This window comes from Chelmon rostratus, chromosome 11, assembly GCF_017976325.1.
Source record: "Chelmon rostratus isolate fCheRos1 chromosome 11, fCheRos1.pri, whole genome shotgun sequence".
NCBI lineage: Eukaryota > Metazoa > Chordata > Actinopteri > Chaetodontiformes > Chaetodontidae > Chelmon > Chelmon rostratus.
In genome coordinates this window covers 1,447,059-1,468,873 of record NC_055668.1, presented here as the reverse complement: position 1 = coordinate 1,468,873, position 21,815 = coordinate 1,447,059, and the positions used below count along the sequence as shown (strand labels likewise).

Below are 21,815 nucleotides of genomic sequence, written 5' to 3'. Positions count from 1 at the left end.
TGTCAGTCCATAGTATGTTTAGCTGATATTTTGTAATTAATTTCCAATAGTGCTGACTCGAGGTCAGGGCTTCTAGACTGAACAGCAAGCCAGTCCAGACCCAGCCCACGTTGTCAACTGGTGGCCTGCAGGTCACATCTGGCCCGCCAAAGCTTCCCCTCCAGCCTGCTGAATATGAATGATGTAGAAAATGTGAGTATCTAAAGTTACTCACCAGTGGAAGAGGTCCAGTCCACCCTGAGAGTGATCAGTGATTAGCTTGCCAACCCCTCGCAACAAGCCAAAAGGTCAGCGTTCTACAGACAGGAGGCTAATTGATTTATTAGATACAAGAGGCATCACTTTGGTTTATTTTCGGTGGTCTCCTGTTGTATTAAGTGTCAAAATAGTGTTTTAATTTGTTTCCTGTTTTCCTGAGGAGGAGTTTTTAGTTAAGATAAGGACTCATTCATTGGTGGTTGAACTGTGGGTTTTGTATTGAGCACTGACTGCCTCCTTGGTGGAGGTCTGAGAGCATTTTCTAGTTTAGTGTCTGTTTTCCATTATGGATTTTCCATGTTTAGGGTTCTGTTTGCACTGATATAGACTCATTAAGATAACAGTAATTTTGTAAGAAAGAGAAAATCATAAACAGTAATAGGCCTAATAACTAATTAGGCCTAAAAATGCTGTCCCTTTGCGGTTTTCGACCCCTGCCACCTCATGTTATGAATAGGCTAAAATACATTATGAAATGTAATGTTTTCTATTTTGAAATAAATTTACTATTGACCATTAAGTTGTTAGTGACTGTGAATATAGAGTGTAGCTGGAGATCATTCATCCTGTTACTAGATGAATGTGGTTTCAATGTGGCTTATTTCCCATCATTGTCATGGCAGCGTTAACTGCTGGAAAGAGAGTTGTGTGTTGTTGCTGCTGAGTTCACACATTAACGTCATATCGGAGAATTTGCTATCAGCTCCTAAATTGCAGATACAGAATGTGTCCCTATTTATCTGGAGGACAATTCGTACAACTAGTGTAAATGTAGTTGTCAGAACATGACTGAGTCAGAAAGAAATATGGACTGACTGTCTGAGCCTTGTCTGCCTTGGATTCGTGGTGGCACAATCACAAGAGAGGGCTTGCTTTAATTGATCAACTGTTATTTTTAATTTCCAGTCAGACCTCTGCCCTTGAATAGAAATCAGATGCAGCCGTTTGAGTCATGTGTTTGACGACCCCTGCCCTAGAGTAACCTGTGATTTCTTTTTTCGAGTTTTAAGAATAGCTTTTCTAAAGTAACACACCTGTTCTTTCCAGCATGTTAGAGGCTGTGCACCTGACACTGAAACAGGACTCTGTTCCTTTTTACATCTGCACAGATTTTGATGCTAAGCTTCCAGTTTCTTTTATCAGTAACTGCTGATGTTGGTTCCCTGTTTGTCCTCGCTTTCTCTCTCTCTGTATGACCATCACAGGTGAAGTCATATGTTCTTATTTGAGGCATCTTTATCTTTTTCTGCCCTTTGTCCCAGTTGTCAGTCTGGCTGAACCAGCATTTTGGTCTCCATGTACAAAACATTACTGCCAACCATTCTTAGAAAATAACATCTAATTTGTATGTCCTATTGGAGAACTTTCTACAACCTAAAGCATGAAAGACCGTTCAAAAATATGGAGTATTCCCCTCAGCCATGTGGCTGGACTGAATCAAGCTTTGTGGCAGGCGATTCCAAACTTTTGAATGGTAATGTGTGTCTGTATGACAAGAAGCAATTACTTTAATAGACAGATGAAGCCAGCTGTGTTATAAATTCCATTTCTAAAAAGAGCATATCAGTGCATTGATTTTTTTCTTCCCATTACAGTCCTGTGTAAAAAAAAAGGAAAATTGAAACCCTTCTCACAATGAGAAAACAGGCATTTGCCTGTTAATTTGACTTTGATGGTCCCTTGTGCCAAGTAGAATAGAGCCTGGAACGTCTGCATATTACCCTGTGCCACTTTCCTGCTGGACTAGGTGGGTATCCTGACTTGGAACCGGGGTGGGGTTTAGCATGGGGGTACGCTACACTGACCACTAGTGTAGAGAAGGGGGGCTGGCAGAAGCCAGTGAAGGGAGAAGCTACCCTGAAGAGAGGTGAGAACAGGGAGGGGGTTACAATTGTTTTGTCTAGAGTTCCTCAAGCACAACTACAAAGATGTTGCAGGGGCCAAAAGCGCTTTTGAAAGTTTCCAAAAGGAGAAATTTATTGTTGGATAAACCGTCCCCAATTCGCTACTTTCTCACCACTGCTGGGGGAGGACGACCTTTGACCTCCAGTATCAAAGTACAGGGTGACGCCACAGCAGCCACCCAGCCAGCCAGAGCCGTCCCTCTCTGACTGCACCCCCGCTACCACCACCACCACCCAACCTCACACACTCCAATTCCAGCCCCCACTGCTCTGCCCCACTCAACCGCAAGAAAAAGCCTGAAATTCATGTCTTTCTCTTTGGTCTCTCCCGAGCCGTCCCTGTGGCTCAGGAGTCAAGAATTCAATTAGTTAAAAAAAGAGAAGAAAAGAGCGAGGCTGCAACAATGCAGCAATAAGGGGGCAGAATGTGCGTTCCCACACGCTAAATACAGGGCGCTTTCCCTGGGGCCCACAGAGCCAGAGGACCCACACCGCAGGAGGTGAGAATAATCACAGCTCCCTCTGAACCCCCTCATTACACACACACACACGCACACACACACACACACACACACACCTTACATTCCTTACACACACAGATAGCTTCATGCAGACACACATTACAGGCAGACATTCTCTTGAAGAGAGACACACCTTGCAGACGCCCCACACTTACTACATGCATAAACACAAACTGAGAGAAACTTCCAGCACACGCATACACACACACACACACACACACACACACACACACAGCACATCAAGACCTCTCATTATATGCTGGCCTCATACAGGTGTTCTCAGGTCTCAGGTTTACAAGGCAAGAGTGTTTTCATGTTTTCGCTTCGCAAGACACACTCTGCCTTATGTTAAACATGATGCAAACATAGCTGTAGACAAACAACCTTCCAAGTCTGTTTCCAAATGTTCAAAGCAACTCATACTGGCAGAATCCTCTGTGATAGAGACAGATTTTTCCTCCAGTGTCTTAAATTAGACATACATAGCATGTCACACAAAATTACGCAGGTGGCATGCTGACTGAGCTTTCAGCTTTTTAAACTTGAGCCTTCCTGAAAATCTGTGCTTTTAACTGTTGTTTGGACAAAACAAGACATTTGAAAAGCAGACATTTTTTGGACTATATGATTAGCTAACTGAGAAGGAAATCATTATTAGCTGCAGCCGGAATCACAATATTATTTTGTCTTCATTTCTTTATTGATGAGTGCAAGTTTAACAGACATTTCCAAGATCTATTCTCATTTTTCTGTTTTTTTTTAATTCTATTATAAAGTGGAAGATGGAACATATTACAGGAACAATGCAGTTCCAGTATTCCCACTCAATCACAATATTAACGGGAATTTTACTCAATATATGAAACAAAATGGTTAAAGTGTGAACTGTCATCTTTAAAATGTGGGTGTTAAAGGAAAGTGATGAATAATTGTAACCCAGTGTTGTTATTTCTCAGAGCTCAAAGTCATGTCCCTAGATATTTGTTTCTTCAGACCAACACTCAAATAACCAAAGATATTCAGATTTCAGTTTATGCTGCCCTCACAGTAGTGAAGCTGGAAAAAGAGAGTAGTGTTTTCATTCAACGATTGAAGTGATTATCAAAGTTGATGTAAATTCATTTTCTGACGTAATCTGTGTAATCAGTGAATTGTTTCCACACCAGAGTTTTGTCAAAAGTTGTTCTTTAGTGAGAGCAGGATAAAACTTTTTGGATGTTGAGTTTTGAATGAAAGCAGCATGTCCGATTGGTCACCTTTCTTATGGAACATACTGAAAGATCTCCATTTGTTTAATACGTATATTTAGTTGAGGCAGGATTTACGTTTTAAACTCTGAACAAAACTCACTGGAACCAAAGTGTTAAGGTAGACATGTGTATTGATCCAGGAACCATGGAGCCCAAACAGCGTGGGAGTGTGTGATATGTACTGGCAGCAGTGTTATTCATACAGCACATTATCCTAATGAGCGTCACTCCCACCACATTTTGAGAAGGACAAAGCTCTGTGATCACTGAAGCTCTGCTTCTAGTGGTTCCCAATTTAAAACTTGTCAGTCGCGCTCCTCGCTGACCCCCACCATACAAACACTTGTCACAGAGACTGCCTTTCAGTGACTCACACCAAAAATGTCTGCACATTATTGTAGATTGTGACTTTGATTTATGGCTTAAAATGCTGTTTTCTCATGTGCTTTAAATGGTCTTTTATTTTTCAAACCAAATCTTGATAAATTCATTGAATAGCTTGTTCAAAAGAAGTAAGTCCAAATAGTTTTGCTGTGCTCTGCAAGTGAAGTGTGGTACCTCATGATGAAGGCCGTAGATCTTTTCTAAGTATGCATCAATAAGTAAACATTAATCCACGAATCAAACTTTATATATAATTTTTCTACATAGAGAACTGTATACGAGAACAAACATATACACACAGTTGAAGTGTGGGCAGACAGAAAATGCAAACCAACAAGGAGGAGGAAGGAAAAGCAATTCGAAAGTAAATACTTGAGCATCATCTCATAGTTTTTTGCAGCTCATTCCATTTGTAAGGAACATAGTGGGTGAAACCAGTTCCCCAAGCTCAGTTTGAACATGTGATACAGCTAATGTTAAAATATCCAGTGACCTGGCATTGGACAATAAGTGCTGTATTTATATGAGACCAGAGAGTGGAGTGAAAGAGGCAGTGTTTGCAGTAATCCCTTACAGATAGATAATATACAGTACAATGCACTTCCTCTCTGTTGGTTAAGGAGGACCATCTCACCTTTTCTTATAAGATGCAATGATGAGTGAGAAGTCGAGATGCTTCTGAGTGGAGGGAGAGGCATGCATATATAGTATCACCATAATCAAGGACGAGGCATAATTGTAGCTTGTAGAATTGTCATCTGACAAGGGAAAGAGATGCATGATTTGATTATATATAAAATCCAACTTTGACCCTTAGTTTGCTTGACAGTTCCGTGTACAGCCAGTATACCAAGTATTTCCAACACTCAGTAATTTCAGAATGAGGACCCTGAGGAGTGTGGGCAGTGACATTAGGCAGGATGCTCTTAAGTGACTTTAAGAACGTGGATTATAGGTTTACAATGGCCAGAATAAGAGAAGGTGTTTTCAAGATATTAATAACTGATTCATTTTTATTTCACATGATCAGAATATCAAACATGTACAGGTTACACCTTCAAAAATGCAAAATACTAATACCCTAGAATGAAATGAATATGACAAATGGTATATTTGTATAAATGCAATAGCAAGAGATTTGAACATTTTAGCATAAATCATAGAATTGTCATATTGATGATTATATTTCGGTGTACTACAATGCACATGTCATGATGTCTGGGTCATAATTACGCTGTGACCAGTTCAAATAATAATAGTGATAATAATAATGATAATCAAGTCCTTTCATCATGCACTAGCCTGTGACATTACAGATGTTCCTACTGCCTTCATGACTTGTCAAAAAAAATCTAATTAAGACATGTAATTCCATTCTGACTGCCTGCCTGCCTGACTTTTGTGCAGACATGTATGTTGTACCTCTGGATATCTAGAAATCAGTTCTGACTTCTGGAATGTGAAATCCAAATGTCACTTTAATTAGGACTAATTATGACAATGACGTCAAGATTCCAATTCACTTCTGACTTGTAGATATCTTTAAACTTAGGTGTAAAACATCAAAGTCCGCTTTATAGAACAACTATGTGTACACATAAAAGGAATTTGACACCAGTTTTGAAGTTGCTCTTGTACTTTAGTTGTACACAGAACAATTTACAGGATGACTGAAATAGACATACAGCTAAATGCAAGGACAACAAAGATAAGACATATATAGGACTATTATGTACATGTATTTGGCTGAGGAGTAGTTATACATGTTAGAGCACAGCATGTATTTCACACTGTAAATATATCATTCAGAATCTGTAGGTAAATGGATGTTTTAGTGTTACAGGATTTACGTCAAGTTCTGACTGATTAAGGTGTTCATCAGAGTGATGGCCTGTGGGAAGAAACTGTTCTTGAGTCAGGTTGTTTTGGTGTTCTGTAGCACCTACCAGAGGGGACAAGTTGGAACAGCTTGTGTCTAGAGTGCGATGGATCTGCAGTGATGTCTGCTGACTTGATGTACAAAGATGTAAATGGAGGGCAGGTTAGCACCAGTGATTTTCTCTGCAGTCCTGACCCAGGTTGTTCTGGCTGCAACCGGGAGACCCTCGTGTCACCGATTCGGATGAGGCAGATGACCGTTGTGTGAGAATTTCAGGAGTTAATAGAGGGGTCTCCTGAGGTGCAGTCATTTGTGTAGAAGGAGAAGAGCAGTGGGGAGAGCACATGTCCTTGAGTGGCTCCAGTGTTGATGGTCCAAGTGCTGGCTGTGATTTTTCCAAGCCTCACCTGCTGGTTCCTGTCTGTTAGGAAGTTTGTGATCCACTGACGAGTGGGGGCTGTCACACAGAGCTAACATAATGGCAATAGGAATGTCTTTGTACTTAGAATACTGGTTGAGATATCTTCAATTTTTTTTTTTTCATAAATGAATTGTGGATATCACTATGTTAATCTGTTCATACTAACAAGTGATTGTCTGGGTACCCACTGTAAATGCTCATAACATCTGATTGACAAGTTTATCAAAATGTATATTGCAATCAAATTATGTATCAGTCATTGAAGCTGTTATCTCATTATTATGTTTAACATATTACACCCCTTATCAATTCACAATTAACAAGTGATCACATCATATGAAGTTTTTAAGAACATTTAAAAATAAATAACAAGTCTCTTTTTTTTTTACAGATGAAAGATGTAATTCATATACAGGACATGCCCCTCAATATTAGAATTCAATACTTGAGTTAAGGTTCAACACCATTTCTGAATTTGAAGCCAGAACTGAATATGTTTATAAATTCTCTTGCTGAATCAAATAAGAGGTAGAACATTGATCAGATGGATGGTTTGAAATGGGAAGTGTCTGAATGGAACCAGCTATTACAGCATTAATTGATCTGATACGACCAGTAGTTAATGATGGCTACTAATAGTTAATTTTAGATATAATAGGTGTTACTGTGTAACTGACATGACTCTCTTACTCTTACCTACTTGTGTGACGCTATGTTTTAGCGTTTACAGTACCATTGTCCTGTCATTTGTGCCGAAAGTGGGCACTGCTCACCAGAAGTTGTAAATTCTTGACTATGACCACATGTGATTCCTGAATCAGCTAGCTAACACGAGCCCGTTGTTGTGTCTGCTGTGTGTGTCCAGTGTGACGGTTGTGTTGGGTCCCGGTCTGTTCCAGCTGGATGAACAGAGCCGAGAGGCCGGCTGAGGAATGTCCTGGTGACCCTACACACAGGAGACACTAACAGAAGCCAAAAGGACCCCAGGGGGGTGGGGATGGGACAACAGGGTCTGGGCATACGTGTATGCGTGCATGTGTGTGTGTCCATGCATAATAGTGTGAATTTGTGAGAGAGAAAGTGCATGTTTATGTGCATGCACATGTTTGCCCATGCATATCGATGTGTAAGAAAGGGCTAGAGGAGCAAGGGAGAGGAGGCTGGGAGTGAAAGTGAGAATGAGAGAGAGAGGGAGTGCGTTTGTGTGTTTGTGTGTGCGTACGTACGTACGTGCATGTGTGTCAGCAGGGGTCAGCACTTGCAAAGCACCCTTTGACCATTGTCTCCCTCCCTGACCAATATAAAAGCATCATAACCCTTTGAGCTCAGACATATTTAGAAAGCAGATAAAAGCACTTTTTACAAACTAGATACACGTCAGGCACAAAGCCCGGGGTCAAGCGCAACAAATTAACAACCCTCTTTCTGACGGGAGGTGGGGGTGGTGGGGGTGGTGGGTGACTAGGCAAAGCTAAACCGTCCCTGGAGTCCAGAGCCAAATGCCTCCACATTCCCAGAGCCGGGATGTGGGCTGTTCTCTTGCATTCATGTGTAATTGGTCCTCGGGGCAGAGGCTGAGATAAATACTGACTTACTTTTTGTGTTTGTATTATGTCCTCTTAATAGAAGACTTGTTTGGAATTCCCTAATTCCTACAAAAGTCGAGATGGCCATTATGAAAGGCCACGAAAGAATTTAAATAATTTGTCAATCAGGGTCACAAGCGCCATTATAGCCAGACTTTACACATCGAAATCTCAACCAACTTTTACATTTGGGAAAATACGGCATATACTTAAAATAAAATGTGCTTAGCAGCATATGCACAATTATACACTTACAATTCAAAACAACTCAAACTGGAATTCATCATCAAAGAACCACAGCTAGGACAGCCACAGGATAAATCTATTAAAGTTTAAAGGGTTACTTCTCATATTGACACAATTAGTTAATTAGTTTAGTGGAGTCATCCATAAATCAACAAATATGTAATTTAATTAATTAATGTAATTTATCACATATTAAGAAAAAATGCCAGACAATCCCTGGGTCAAGATTCTCCAAGTTTTAGGATTTGCATATATTTTTTACATCTTTTTAAGTAAATCTCTTTGGGTTTTGGACTGTTGGTCACACAGATTAAGCTATTGAGCTATTTGCCACTTTACAAATTGTGGTGTTCATTTCATACTATTTTGTCACATTTTCTATACTAAATCAGGATTGTCAAGATCTAAAGACACAGAAGTTAATTTGTGGTCCTGGTAAGACGGGGGATAGCCAGGACTTTTCTACTGGGCTGACCAGGTTAGGCCAAGTGATCCACTTGGGATGGCAAAAAATAGCTGCTTCTGATATACAAAAAATTAAGATAATTTTATCAACTAAAATTATTATTTAGGCCTCTGAAATCCCCTCACATGCCTAAGGTATCGTACTCTTTCTGTTACAAACAGAAGAAGTAGGGAGGTCCAGGGCTGTGCTCTTTTTTTGGACAGCAGCCTTTTAAATGTTCACTTCTAGTTTCTTTTAACTGTGTATTTTCATCTGCCTGCACTCTCAGTGCTGTGTTTTTTTAAATGAGAGTGACTTTTCACTGCACCGTTACTTATTGTGGGTAACCATGGCAATGTTTTGCACATAGCCTGCTTATTCTGCTGTTTTGTAACAGTGTTAGATTTTCTTCAGGAGGCTGAGTAGGTTTTAAATGCAGAGTGATGTTGATTGTAGTGCAGCACATTTTGGACAATGTAGGCTATTAATAGACAATAACAGTTATTTCACAGACTGGAAGATAGGTAGATAGGCCATAGGCAGCTCACGAGGTAAAAACAAGACAAACCACAGTGTCGTTGCTAGTAAAAAACAAAAAAGGAGATTTATGAAAGCAAGTATTTATAGTCCTAGTTTAATCATTTTCACATCCTTTCCTAAAATGGTTTAATTAAATGTATATTTTGTTTTATTTTATTATCATTATTATTATTTTAATTATAATTATATTTGATTTAATAGATTGCAGAACAGCTGCATCAGTATAAAGTATCAATGAAGAGTCATAAACTGTATCTACTGAGTAAGCCAATGCAGTGTTGCTGCTACACGAATACTTCACCCTGTCTGTGAAGACCGTTGATCATACTTCAGAATCTGCACTTCTGAGACAAGCACCGTCTTCTGGAAGGCCAGAACAGCGAGACGAAAGATGCTTTTGCATCCTAAATCACAGCATAGGAAAAGGACAGAGAGTATCTCATTACCAAATTTCATTACCCAAAACAGTGTTAGTTAAAATTTCATTTGGGCCTTTCAAAACTTTAACTTCTGACAAACTTACTATGTCTTTCCAGAAAGTGTCCTTGTTTGTCAGGATAATCCGCAGACCTCACTGTTGACAGTTTTCATGGAAACTATTTTTTCATTTTTGTGGTACAAAATTCTGTGTAGTCCAAAAACATTATTTTCCTATTTTTGTATTTTTCTTTCCTGGGTAAGTCTTGATCAGAAAGGTTGCAGTAGCCAGCAGCTGAAAGAGCTGTGTCGACAACCAGACAAGTTTAAAATAATGCTTAATGTCTAAAATATGTCTAAATAACCTTGACCTGTTTTCACCTTGGGTTGCACACAGGGCAGCTCACACATGCAAGAGAGCCGCACTCAGTGGAATTAAACTACTTACCATCAGGACACACACTTTTTTTTGTCTTTGACAGTGTGATAATCTGACATTTTCACACATCGTCACAGATGACCACAGCGCTAAAAAGTGAGTCTTCCAGGTAAAATATCAGACTTGACACATAGGCCGAGTTCTGGAGCAGTTGCAGATGCACTGGCCTGTAGTGCAGTTAAGCGGAGACATGGATAATATTGTATTTGTTGTAGTTCTAGGTGAAATGTATTGATAATGTAACAATGTATATATTGTAAGTATTTTTAGAAACAAAAGTACACATGCAACCTAATAGTTTAAACCTTACCCCAAACTGGCAAACACGATTTAACGTGGACTATTTTGATTCAGGTACAGCACTAATATTGTGTGTATTGTTTCTGTACCCAGACTTTGGAAAGTCATCTAACAAGTCAACCTCCAGAGTCCTGTTTTGACTCCAGGCATATAGATAAAAACATGGATTGAATGGTGTCCTGTAGAGGATGTCATTGGTTTGTACTGAGCTGGGATCAGTGAATGGTGACAGTCTGGACAGCAGCAATGAGTTGGTGGTGGTCTTGGGAAAGCGTGGTACTCCCTGTGCGGTCAGTGTGTTGATTTGGAGCTAACAATGTTGGTACTGTTGGATTCAACCCCCAGCAGGGGCTCTCACACATTTGATATGTGTGTGTGTGCTTCCCATGTCTGTGCCCAGCCTGTATGAATGAGTGTGTGTTTGCAAGCATGAGGATGTGTGTAGATGTGCTTCTACATATCTGGGATTTGTGCTTCTCTCTCTCTCTCTCTGTGTGTGTGTGTGTGTGTGTGTGTGTGTGTGTGTGTGTGTGGCTGGCTGGCTGTGTTCCCACTGAGGACTCAGTTAGTTTGTGTGACCCTGTCACACAGGCCCTTAGATTATACAGCCAGCTGATGAGGTTACCCAAACGGCAGCAGAGGCCCAGCATGCTGCTAATGATGAGAGGAGGAGAGGGGAGGCACAGATTGGGCAGAGGAGGGTGACTCAGTTTGTTCAGAGATGTGTGTGTGTGTGTGTGTGTGTGTGTGTGTGTGTGTGTGTGTGTGTGTGTGTGTGTGTTTGTGTTTGTGTGTGTGCATATGTGTGTGCATATGTGTGTTTAGGGGGGACACTTGCCCCACATTAGGCGAGAGAGTCTCTGACCTTAGCAGCTATAATATCAGTGCAAGCTCTGACCCCAGATCAGGCCTGTTTGGTGCTTCAGAAGGGGTGAGAGAGCTAGGGGAGACAAGGGGGGAGTCGTTCTTTCATTGTATGGCCGGTGTCCCCTGCCCTGCCTCTGACAGCGTCATGGCCCAGTGAGGGGTGAGTAATGTGAGTAATGGAGAGTAATAGGGTCCAGATAGTGAGTGTGACCGTAACCCTATTGTATCCTGTGTCAGCGGGGTCAGAGGTCACCCACCGCGCATACTGGTCCTGGCCCTGTCCGACCCATTTGGACCATAAATGAGTTTACCCAACACTAATTACTGGGGGCCTGCCAATGGGCCGTGCTGCTTAATGGGCCTGACAGCTGCCTGTCAGGCCCATTAAGCTGCCCCCACCCTCTAGCCCTGTCCGATCCTGCTACCCCTTTAACCCACCCCCCACCCCAAACACATCCCACTCCTCACCCCTGTGTGTTGATGCCAACAGCATCCCTCTGTCACAGCTCTGTTTGGTACTGTCTGGACTGCTGCATAGTCTTTCTGACAGTCTGAGAAAACTCATCCGCAGCCCAGTTGGATGAATTTCTTCAATATCTTCAATATCTTACTGAGGACATTGGTGGAATAATGCATCATAATAACAACAAACGGGACATGTTGAATAGAAAATATACATAAAATACTGTCCAGTCTACATCTCCCTCTATCTGTGTCAGAGGCATGGGTTTTGTTATTTATTTTAGAAGTGCTGGGACAAAATTTATTTCGGAAATAACACACTTTTATGAAATGTGTGTTGTGTTCGGGCGCTCAGTGGCATGGAGATGGTGGCATGATCGTGGTTTTCGGAGATGACCATTTAGCAGCATCCCTGGTTTGGGCCTGGCCTGGCCTGGGACCATTTTACAAGTTGTTGTACTGTTTGCTCTCATCCCTCTTCTGTCCACTAGGGCTGTCAGAATTGGCCAAAAATTACATTTTAATATTCCTTCAAAAAAAAAAAAAAACACCATCTGAATATCTATTTTTGTGCATTATGTCCACAGAAAAAATATGGAAAAACTGATACAATGAGAGACATATCTGAGAGATCTCTCATGCTTGTATATTATTTCAACATAAATGTCTTTTAAAAGACCTACATACCCACACATTACAACATAAACAACTGAAATTATGTCCTATGCATTGTGTTTGAATTCGCTCATTTCAGCTTTGCCTACATTTTATTTTCAATCAATGAAAGTGACGTGTGCATAGTTGTTCATGTCCAGGAAGATTTCAATGTCCCAGACAAACGGGAGAGATTCCGGTCCGATCTGATTATGGACTATGGTTTTCCCTTGTTTTCGTGTCCAAGTGTCTAATGGAGACAACAGTTTTTGATTTTTTTTTGTTTGTTTGTTTTCAGTGTTGAAAGAGCGCTGCAGCCGGCAGTCACAAAACAAACTGCTGCATAATCTCTCTGGGTGTTTGGTGTTGCCACTGACAGGCTCAGATTGTTATAATAAGTGTCTGAAAATGTCATGGAAAGGATGCCTACAAAGATACAGAGTGATATCCTTTTTGTTTAACCAGAAGTAGCTCTCAGACCAGTTCATCTTTCACTGTGCCAACAATCATCACCAACTCTGGGTATTTAAAATAAATTCTTCATTCACTGAGTCTGGTGAGGCGCTAGAGAGAGGGCAGACATCAGAGAAGCAGTGGAGGAAGCAGCATCCACATCTAACACAGGAATTATTTTCATCGGACATTATGACAAGAGAGATTTAAATATGTCAGCACTTCCTGGTGCAGCAATAACTACTGCACAATGGAAATTATGGTTTTGAGACTTCTGTCCATCTTCAGTGCATCTACCATGGCGCCGCTGCTTTTTTTCCACAATCGAATATTAATTTTCACAATTGCAGATATGGATGTTTTTCCAATTTGAATATAAATTCAAATTTAGAATATTTGTTGACAGCCGTACTGTTCACTGTCTAATGCAGGCATAAAATGTAAAAAAAATACATTTAAAAATACCAAAAATTCCAACAAAAAATACTAGAAATGTAATTCTGTAAAAATCACATTTACACATTTTGACTCAATTAAGTGTGTCATTATTCTGATATTATCCAGGTACTCTGAACTAAACGCACATCATCTGTGATTCAAAGTTGAGAGGATCTTCATTTCAGGATACATCTGTCTGTTTTTTTCATTAATTCATCATCATTGCTGGCTTCGTTTCAGGGTCTTGGCACAGTTTCCACACATAGAAGTGTTAGGCAAAGAGAAGACACAATGTGACAGCAGGATAGCAGCACTAGTTGTCTTGTTTGAGCAGTTAAATGAAGGTACTGACTTGCATCACATTCTGACAGCATTCCTGATATATGCTCCACCACAGCTGGAGCTAATAGCTTCCTTCCCTTCAGTGTGGTTTACAGGCAGGGAGTTAACCTTGGGGTCAACATAAATGTGGTTTCTGGTTTGAATTTACATACAGTCAGTCCCTGAAACAATCTCTGGAATTTTCTGACCTGTACATTAGGCCATCTGGTTTGTCTGCAGGCTGCAAATGACTTGTTACCAATGTTGTCCCTTAAAGGTGACATATTATGGTCATGGTTCATCTTTTTATTTTTGGTGTCTACAAGAAAATGTTTACATGCTTTAATGTTTAAAAACCACTTTCCGTACTTCTGCTCACCTCTGAAATGCTCTGTTTTAGTGCCTGTCTCTTTACAGCCAGGCCCAGTCTGCTCTGATCTGTCAGCTTCTACTGGGCTGAGCAGACACCCATCAACTTCAGCATCAGCTCTGCCATTTTTTGCAACCAGGAAATTGCTGTAACTGAGTTTAGTTGCGTTTCCACTGTGTATATCACATTAATAAGTGCTTCTGAACAATAAACTTCACAGCCGTACACGTTTGAGCGGGAATCTGATCTGAAATCATGGAGAAATGAACATCAGCAGTCAAGATTACTGTTTTTTCTCAGGCATACTTTCGCTGTCTCTGTCACATGTTGTTAGCTTAGTGCTTATGCATAAACTCTCATAGACTCTGTTTTACGTTTGTGACAGTGACAGTCACGTTTGTGAGAGGTGATGTGCAGAGAATTTGTCGTGAAGAGATACAGAGGTAGCATGTTAGCATGTCATTTTACATGTAGCACAGTAACTTATGAAACACTTCATCCACACAGGATGTGGGGACTGAAAGTATGATATGAAACAAATACAAGATGTGAAACATTAATCAAGTAAATATTTCTGGTAAAAACACACCTAATAAATGTACAAAGGTTATCACAATAACAGTGTGATCACTGCAGCCACCCATATGTTATCCTCTGTGTACACAGTAAATGCGTCAGACCAGTGACACTTATGATACTGAGTAATTTGGGTCTTTTCACAACATGACTTTTTACCAGATTTATGCTTTATAATGTTTGTCAAAGCTTCAGATTGTCTGTTTGATACTCTTTTAAAATACTGCAGAGAATTCTGTATAATTTATATTGTGATCTGTCAACAGCATTATAAATTTGGAGTGAAGTGGAGAAATGTCTTGTGTTGCTTACAGAGTCACTATTTGCTACTTTTAGTAAAGGATTATAAGATGACTCATTTTCTGACATTTCCGGAGGCAGGGTGTTAAGTAGACCAGGTTTGACAGAAAATGACAGAAGAAAATGTGTGAAGTGACCAACCCATTCATTCTTGAGTCTAGCATACTGTGTATTGCATTTCTAGGCGATCCGACCACAGTTACTGTCATTTAAACAATTCTTCTTTCACTTTCTATAAGGATCACTTCATCAGTTGATGTAGCCTCCTAACAAAAGTCACAGTAGTATTTATAGTAATTCCAGTGGGTATGATCTTCTCATGTGAATTATTTTGAGCACTGAAAATCCTTTGTTCATATATTGTCATATTCTCTGTTTCTGAGGCTATTTTCAGTAATTGCACCTACAAGGTTCTTCATGTAGAACCATAGAACCATACACTGTGGGAGGCCTCTGTGGTGATGTCTCCACATCACTGAGGACTGTCTCAAGGACTGCTGCTGAGCCTGGAATAACATGACAGAAAAGGTTCAAACACTGGATTTGACTGCATTAGTTTCAGCAAATAAACTGGCATCTGACACACACACACACACACACACACACACCCTTACAGGGATATTTGAATAACTCACAATATGTGTGTCGACTCTGTCAAAGCTGTGGCAGAGTCTGCAGAGCCATAGCCTGTATAAAACACATAATGTAACCCACAGGTTTCTCAAGAACCAGTGTGAAGCTTAAGGACAGTGCCTGACTCCATCTAACTCCCAGCTAATGCAAAAATGGGCAAAGTGGTGGAGTGTGTGTGGAGCTGAGGCAGGCTGAAAGAAACCTGATTGTTGGATCCTTGTTGCTAGTTGTCACTCAAAGTGGCTATGTCCATAATTAAGCAATTATGCATACCTTCAAGCCTTAACATAATTTAAACAAGTGAGTTTTAGAAAAGAATCACCTCCTGTACAGTAGTCATGAACAGGGAAGTTAGCTTTAGAGACCAAAACTGTTTTTTTGTACCAGGCAGCAAATATATATATTATATATGGGGGTCGAGTCACTTTTGGAGCCAGCGTCAAGGGGCCATTTGACGACTAGGGAGTTCTAAGAACTAATAATTATAATTTCATTATTCATAATATCTCATACATCATTTAATTAATCTACAGAATAATTTGGGTTTCAGGTTAAATTAAATTGTCAATTTAATCAGGTTGGTTTATGATGAGTTGTAGCCTTGATATGCCAACATGTGTCTTATCTGATATGTGAATTGAATTGGTAAAAGTTTTAGGTGCTTTGAAAATGAAAATGCATTTTCGTTTCTGTATTAGTTAGCTTGAATGTCCCTTTTGAATTTGACATGGTACTTCTAGGTTTAGACTACTTCCCATGGGTGGGGTTGATAGGGCCTCATCTAAAAAATGGAATATCAGCCTGGCAGTGTTGTCCATGCTGGAAGTTAAACTAGTACGTCACTGACTTCAGAGGTGTTAGTGTGTAAAGCCTGGCCTCAGAGCTGTCCAACCACCTGCAAGAATTCAACATGTATGACTTTAAGTGGATCGTGTGAGGTGGGAAATGCCCCCCCCCTCCCCGAAAACGGAATGGAGTTTTTTTTTTTTTTTTGGTTTCTCTCTCTGCATCAGTCTCTGTTTTTCCATCTACAATGTTCTCATCCAGCCAGCAGCATTTGTCAGTAACTATCTCTCTGTGTGAAAAAGGCGGGTCCTCCCCCCTGTCCATCAACCCCGTAGGAGGGCACTAAGCCCTGAGACTCTGGCCCGGCCCAACAGAAGCCCCCCTACCAACAGCACCCCTGGTCACCACCCCACCCTCTACATAGCTTCTAACACCCAAACACACCTCGTCAGCCCACTCCCACAGCGCTCCTCCCCTCTCCTTTCACAGCTCTCCCACCTCTCCACATGCATAGCATTCACTGTGCATACCTAGGCTGCTAATACCGACCTGCCACTCCAATCAAAGGATCACGACTGTTGTAGTTTCTTCTCTTTTCTTCTACTAGAAAACAATGTGTGGTGGATAGAGGCAGGGGCAAAGGAGAGTGTGTGCTTATATGTGTGTGTGTGTGTGCGTGCTGCTATATGACAACAAGAATCATTATCATTTTTTAACTCTTATTTGGATTTTTCATGATAAACAACTTCCCAAGAGAAGAATGGACTGTTGTCCCAGTCTTTATATTATTTAGCGTCATTTTAGAACAGTCGTTTATGAACATCCTGCTCCCAGATTGGTAGACGGGCCAACCAGTGTGTATTCTGTGCCACCACTGAAGTACATTGTGCAGGATGGGCTCATTCATGCACAGCAGAAGAAACTCTTCCAAGATGACATAAAGATTATCTTTTCCTGTTTTGTGTAATGTTAACTATTAATAAATAAAGTAAAAAAAAAAAAAAAAGTGTGTGAGAACAATCTGTTCAAAAAACTATTAGTTGCAACCGTGTGCATGAATACATATTGAAGTACAGCATGCCTAGATATGGTTATTTAATTTAAAGTTTGAAGCTGTTAGTGGTGAAGGGATGTTTTCAGTGTCTGTCACTGTCATTCATACAGTCATTTTAGGTCTGCTCTGAGAATCAATCCATTCTATATTTATACAATTTTAAATTGGGTTGAATATTTTGTTTGGTGGACTGTTGTTCGGACCAAACAAGACATTTGAAGATGTCCCCATCTAAACCCTAGCACAAGTACAAAATACCACACACGAACTTCTGGAAAGAAGAAATTCAGTTACCAGTTGGCCAAGAGAGTAAAATAGACTTAATCAGTCCCCGTGGTGTTGTTAATCAGTTGTTGCCGATGGTTTATTGATTGGTGGTAAATGAGCCACTTTTTGCGATTTAGAACATATCATATCTGATTTTGTTTGTGGCACACTGTGAGTTATCACAGCTGTGATATATTGACTGATATTGACTGATTGTTAGCCAACACACAGGGCTGGCTTTGTCTGAATGACATCATTTTCAGTCAGTATGGGCTCGGCCCATATGATAACATATTTATTCTGCTGCTGCTGCTGTCATTCACACAGTTCCACTGGTTAATGTACTCTTTGTGAGACATTTCATATACCTCTCTGTCTGTCTTCCCTTCTCCCTCTGTATGTGCAGCTCCTTTGTGACAGGCACTGCATGCTGTGAGAACTTCTCCCCTCTTCGCATCTGGGATGTTGAGCGGTAAGTGACGAAGCTACTCTTGCATGCTAGAGCATTGCCGTATATTGTAACACAAACATGTTTTGTGTTTTCAGATGTTTTTTTTCATCCCACATGCTTATGCAAACATGCACTGCAATACTGCAATCCTGCAATCGTAGTTATGGAAATTATGAAAATGCTGCACACACATGCGGTGAAAGCCAAGGTTTAGTAGGGCTACCTTTACATTTTTTTTTTACCTGGCAACAAGCAGTACACAGCAAATGGAACCTGCCATAAAACAATGATGCTCTATCATTTTGCTTATTGGGTGTTGGCCTTGTGATCCAAATGACATTAAGTTGTTAATTGCACGAGATGGCCTGCGATGATCTAGGTGGGAATAATTTAACAATGGCAAGAAATACCAGGCAGAATTATACATTTAATCCCAGCCTGGTTTTTTGCAAGCAGGTAAAACATGGTATGTGCAACTATACTTTTATACACCAAGATGGACAAAACACATTGCAAATTAAATTTTATCAGCAAGCTAAGTAGAACATTAAAGTTACTCTTTTCAGTCTTTTAAGATGTAGCTTAATTTTACATTGACATAATGAGTTGAAGTTATATGACCGTTAGAAAGACTAACTGCATGTCTGATTTGGTGAAGGTGCTGCCTCACCTGTCTCACCATTACGTCTGCATGTTGGATTCTCAGATTCTCCCAGGTACTCACTGTCTCCACAAATGTATGTCAATGGACATGGGTGTGTAGTTCCTCTGCTGCTTCCTCTCAAAGTGCAAAACCTGTCCCTCTTCTCAGATTGAACATCCTCGATTCTTTTCCTCCCCCTCCACCCAACGGAGATGTGAGCAGAGAAGCTGCGTCATCTATCCAATTGTTTTATTTTAGCCTTTTGTTGTATTTTATGATCTCTGTCAGGTGAGCATAGCAGTGTTCATGACAACATATATGTTTACTTTTAATTGAATTCACAATGTGGCATGTTATGACAGCAATGTAGGGATGTCATACATACATTTTTTGTTTAACACACACATATATGTAGCCTTTATACAAACACAAACACACTAACTTCCTATACATATATATATATATATATATATACATATATATACACACACACACACACACACACACACACACACACATATATATATATATATATATATATATATATATATATATATATATATATATATATACATATAGTATTTGGTGTTCGCCAAACAAGTCCTCTGTTCTGGTGTCGAAATAATTCAGTTTTACACTCATCTGTCCAAAGAACATTATTCCAGAAGTCCTGTTCCTTGTCTTTGTTTCTCTCTGGCAAACTTCAGTCTGGCCTTAATGTTTCTCTTAGAGAGCAAAGGCTTCCTCCTTGCACACCTCCTGTGAAAGTTAAACTTGTGCAGTCTCTTTCTGATTGTAGAGGCATGCATTCACATCAACAGTCGCCAGTGCCTGCTGTAGGTCCTGTGATGACATTTCACGGTTTTTGGAGATTTCTTTAAGCTTCATATACTCTCGGGGTGACTTGTGTAGACGGCCAGACCTGAGCATGTTGGCAGTTATTTTGAATGTCCTCCACTTGTACACTATTTTCCGGACTATTTTCTTCCAATTGGTGTTGTCAAACCAGTCTGTCAGTGCCATCCTGGACTCCTCTGATCATCTCTTCACATGCCTAGTGGATAGCTGTTGTTTAATCACCAAAGGTATGTAGGCAGGTAGCAGACCAGTGGGGGCAGGGGTGAAGAACTGTATCCTTTGTGCTTGCGTACAGTCCAGTGTTTTGTTGTTTCTGGTGTGGCATTTTAACATACTGGCTGAAGGTGGAGAGAGTTGAAGACAGGGGAGCATGGTTGAAATCTCCAGAGATGAGTAGGAGGGCCTGGGTATGCGATGTCTGCAGATGTGAGACTGCCAGGTGTTGGAGCTTGCATGCTGCTGCAGCATCAGCCGAGGGGGGGTGTACACCGTTATCGAGATGAGGTGCAAGAACTCCCTCAAAAGGGTTTATGGCTGAACACTAACAGCTAGCAGCTCTATGTCTCTCGTGCAGTGCTGCTCCTTAACACTGATGTGTCCTGGGTTACACCATCTGTTGTTCACAAACATCGCTATGCCCCCACCCTTCCTCTTATCACTCTCCGTTACTCGCCTGTCCGCTCTTAGAAGTTGAAAATTGTCTAAAGCAACATGGATGTCTGGCATGAGTTTGTTCAGCCGCATCTCTGTGAAGCACATTATACTACACACCTGGTACTCCGGTACTGCAGTCTGGTTAGCACCGTTAGCTCTTCAATCCTATTAGGGAGAGGGCTTACATTTCCCCATAATAAGAGAAGGTATGGATGGTTTATACCGTCTTCTCTTGTCCCGGTGCTTTGCTCGGGCTTTGCATCCCCTTCTCCGTCTCCTTATCTCCACGGGGATCTCCGATCTTTCCACTGGGTGTACGTGCATGTGACTCATGTTTCCAAGTGTAAACAATGGAGCCATGGCTGAATGGATCTCCAGAGGTTGTTTTAAGAAGTCCATAAAAGAGTAAAACACTAAACACTAGTCTCATCTGTGGGTATGCCCGATCAACAGAGACTATTGACAGAAAAAGGACAAGAAAAACACAAGAAAACACTAAAACAAAGAAAAGCAGCCTAAGCTGCTGTAACAAGCTGGATATGTCCAGAGAAGATCTTCAGTTCCTTGACGTGACTTCACAGTCAGTTAGACTTGTGGAGGGGCATTACAGCATCACTCTGTCACTGAGGAACAAGCTCTCTAAGTTTGTGAAGAATCCAGTATTTCACACAGAGTACTCAACATTTCTGGCTGGCATCACTAAAAAGGCCTTTGCAATGAAGGTACTCAGCACAGACCTCAGCCGTAATGATGGTTCAGTTTGATTGCAGAGTGCTATACCAGGGTACTGCTCCGAGTGACCAGCTGTTAAAGGGACCAGATGTCACCATCTCTCTCCTCGGGGTCATTACCAGGTTCAGGCAAAACTAAGTGGCAGCCATGACCAATGTGGAAGCAAAGTTTCACCAAGTGAAGTTAGTTAGATTAGAGAGATCAGAGACATTCTGTTGATTGTTGATGACTCAGCACTATGCAAGTCCTGGATCATGGGAAAGGTCTTCCATACAGTCTCAGACAAGTTTGGGCTGGTAGATCAGATCCAGATCAAGACAAAGTCAGAGTAACACATTACCTACAGGGTATTTCTTGTTTTATTTATTGTGAACATTTATCATGTCAAACAATATTATTTTTAATTTTACTTTCAGATTTATATTAACAAAATTGAATGTAAATATCTGTATAAAATCATATTGTGTTTTAAGCAAGTCATACAAGCACATGGATACTGAATGAAGTAAGTGTTTTGCAAAGACAGGCTATATAAAAGAGAATGAAGGAGACTCTTCTCTGAAGGTTGTATGAAAGAAAGAAAGAGTGAGGTTACACAGCAGAGTGTACAAATACACAATCCTGCATATTAGTTGCCCCTCAGAAAATGTTAAAACCAAAACTAAGCTTTTGCTCTCACTGTCTCATCTTGCTGTCTTCTTTGTAG

General features: G+C 40.6%; 1 protein-coding gene across 1 annotated transcript in view; it reads left to right on the top strand.

The window, feature by feature from the left end:
* Window positions 1-21,815, top strand: part of fbxw4 (F-box and WD repeat domain containing 4) — a 48,877-nt gene that overhangs the window by 13,244 nt on the left and 13,818 nt on the right. Inside the window, exon 6 of the mRNA XM_041947581.1 lies at window positions 18,178-18,243. Within this exon, the coding sequence (XP_041803515.1) occupies window positions 18,178-18,243 (66 nt within the window). The remainder of the gene's footprint in view (window positions 1-18,177; window positions 18,244-21,815) is intronic.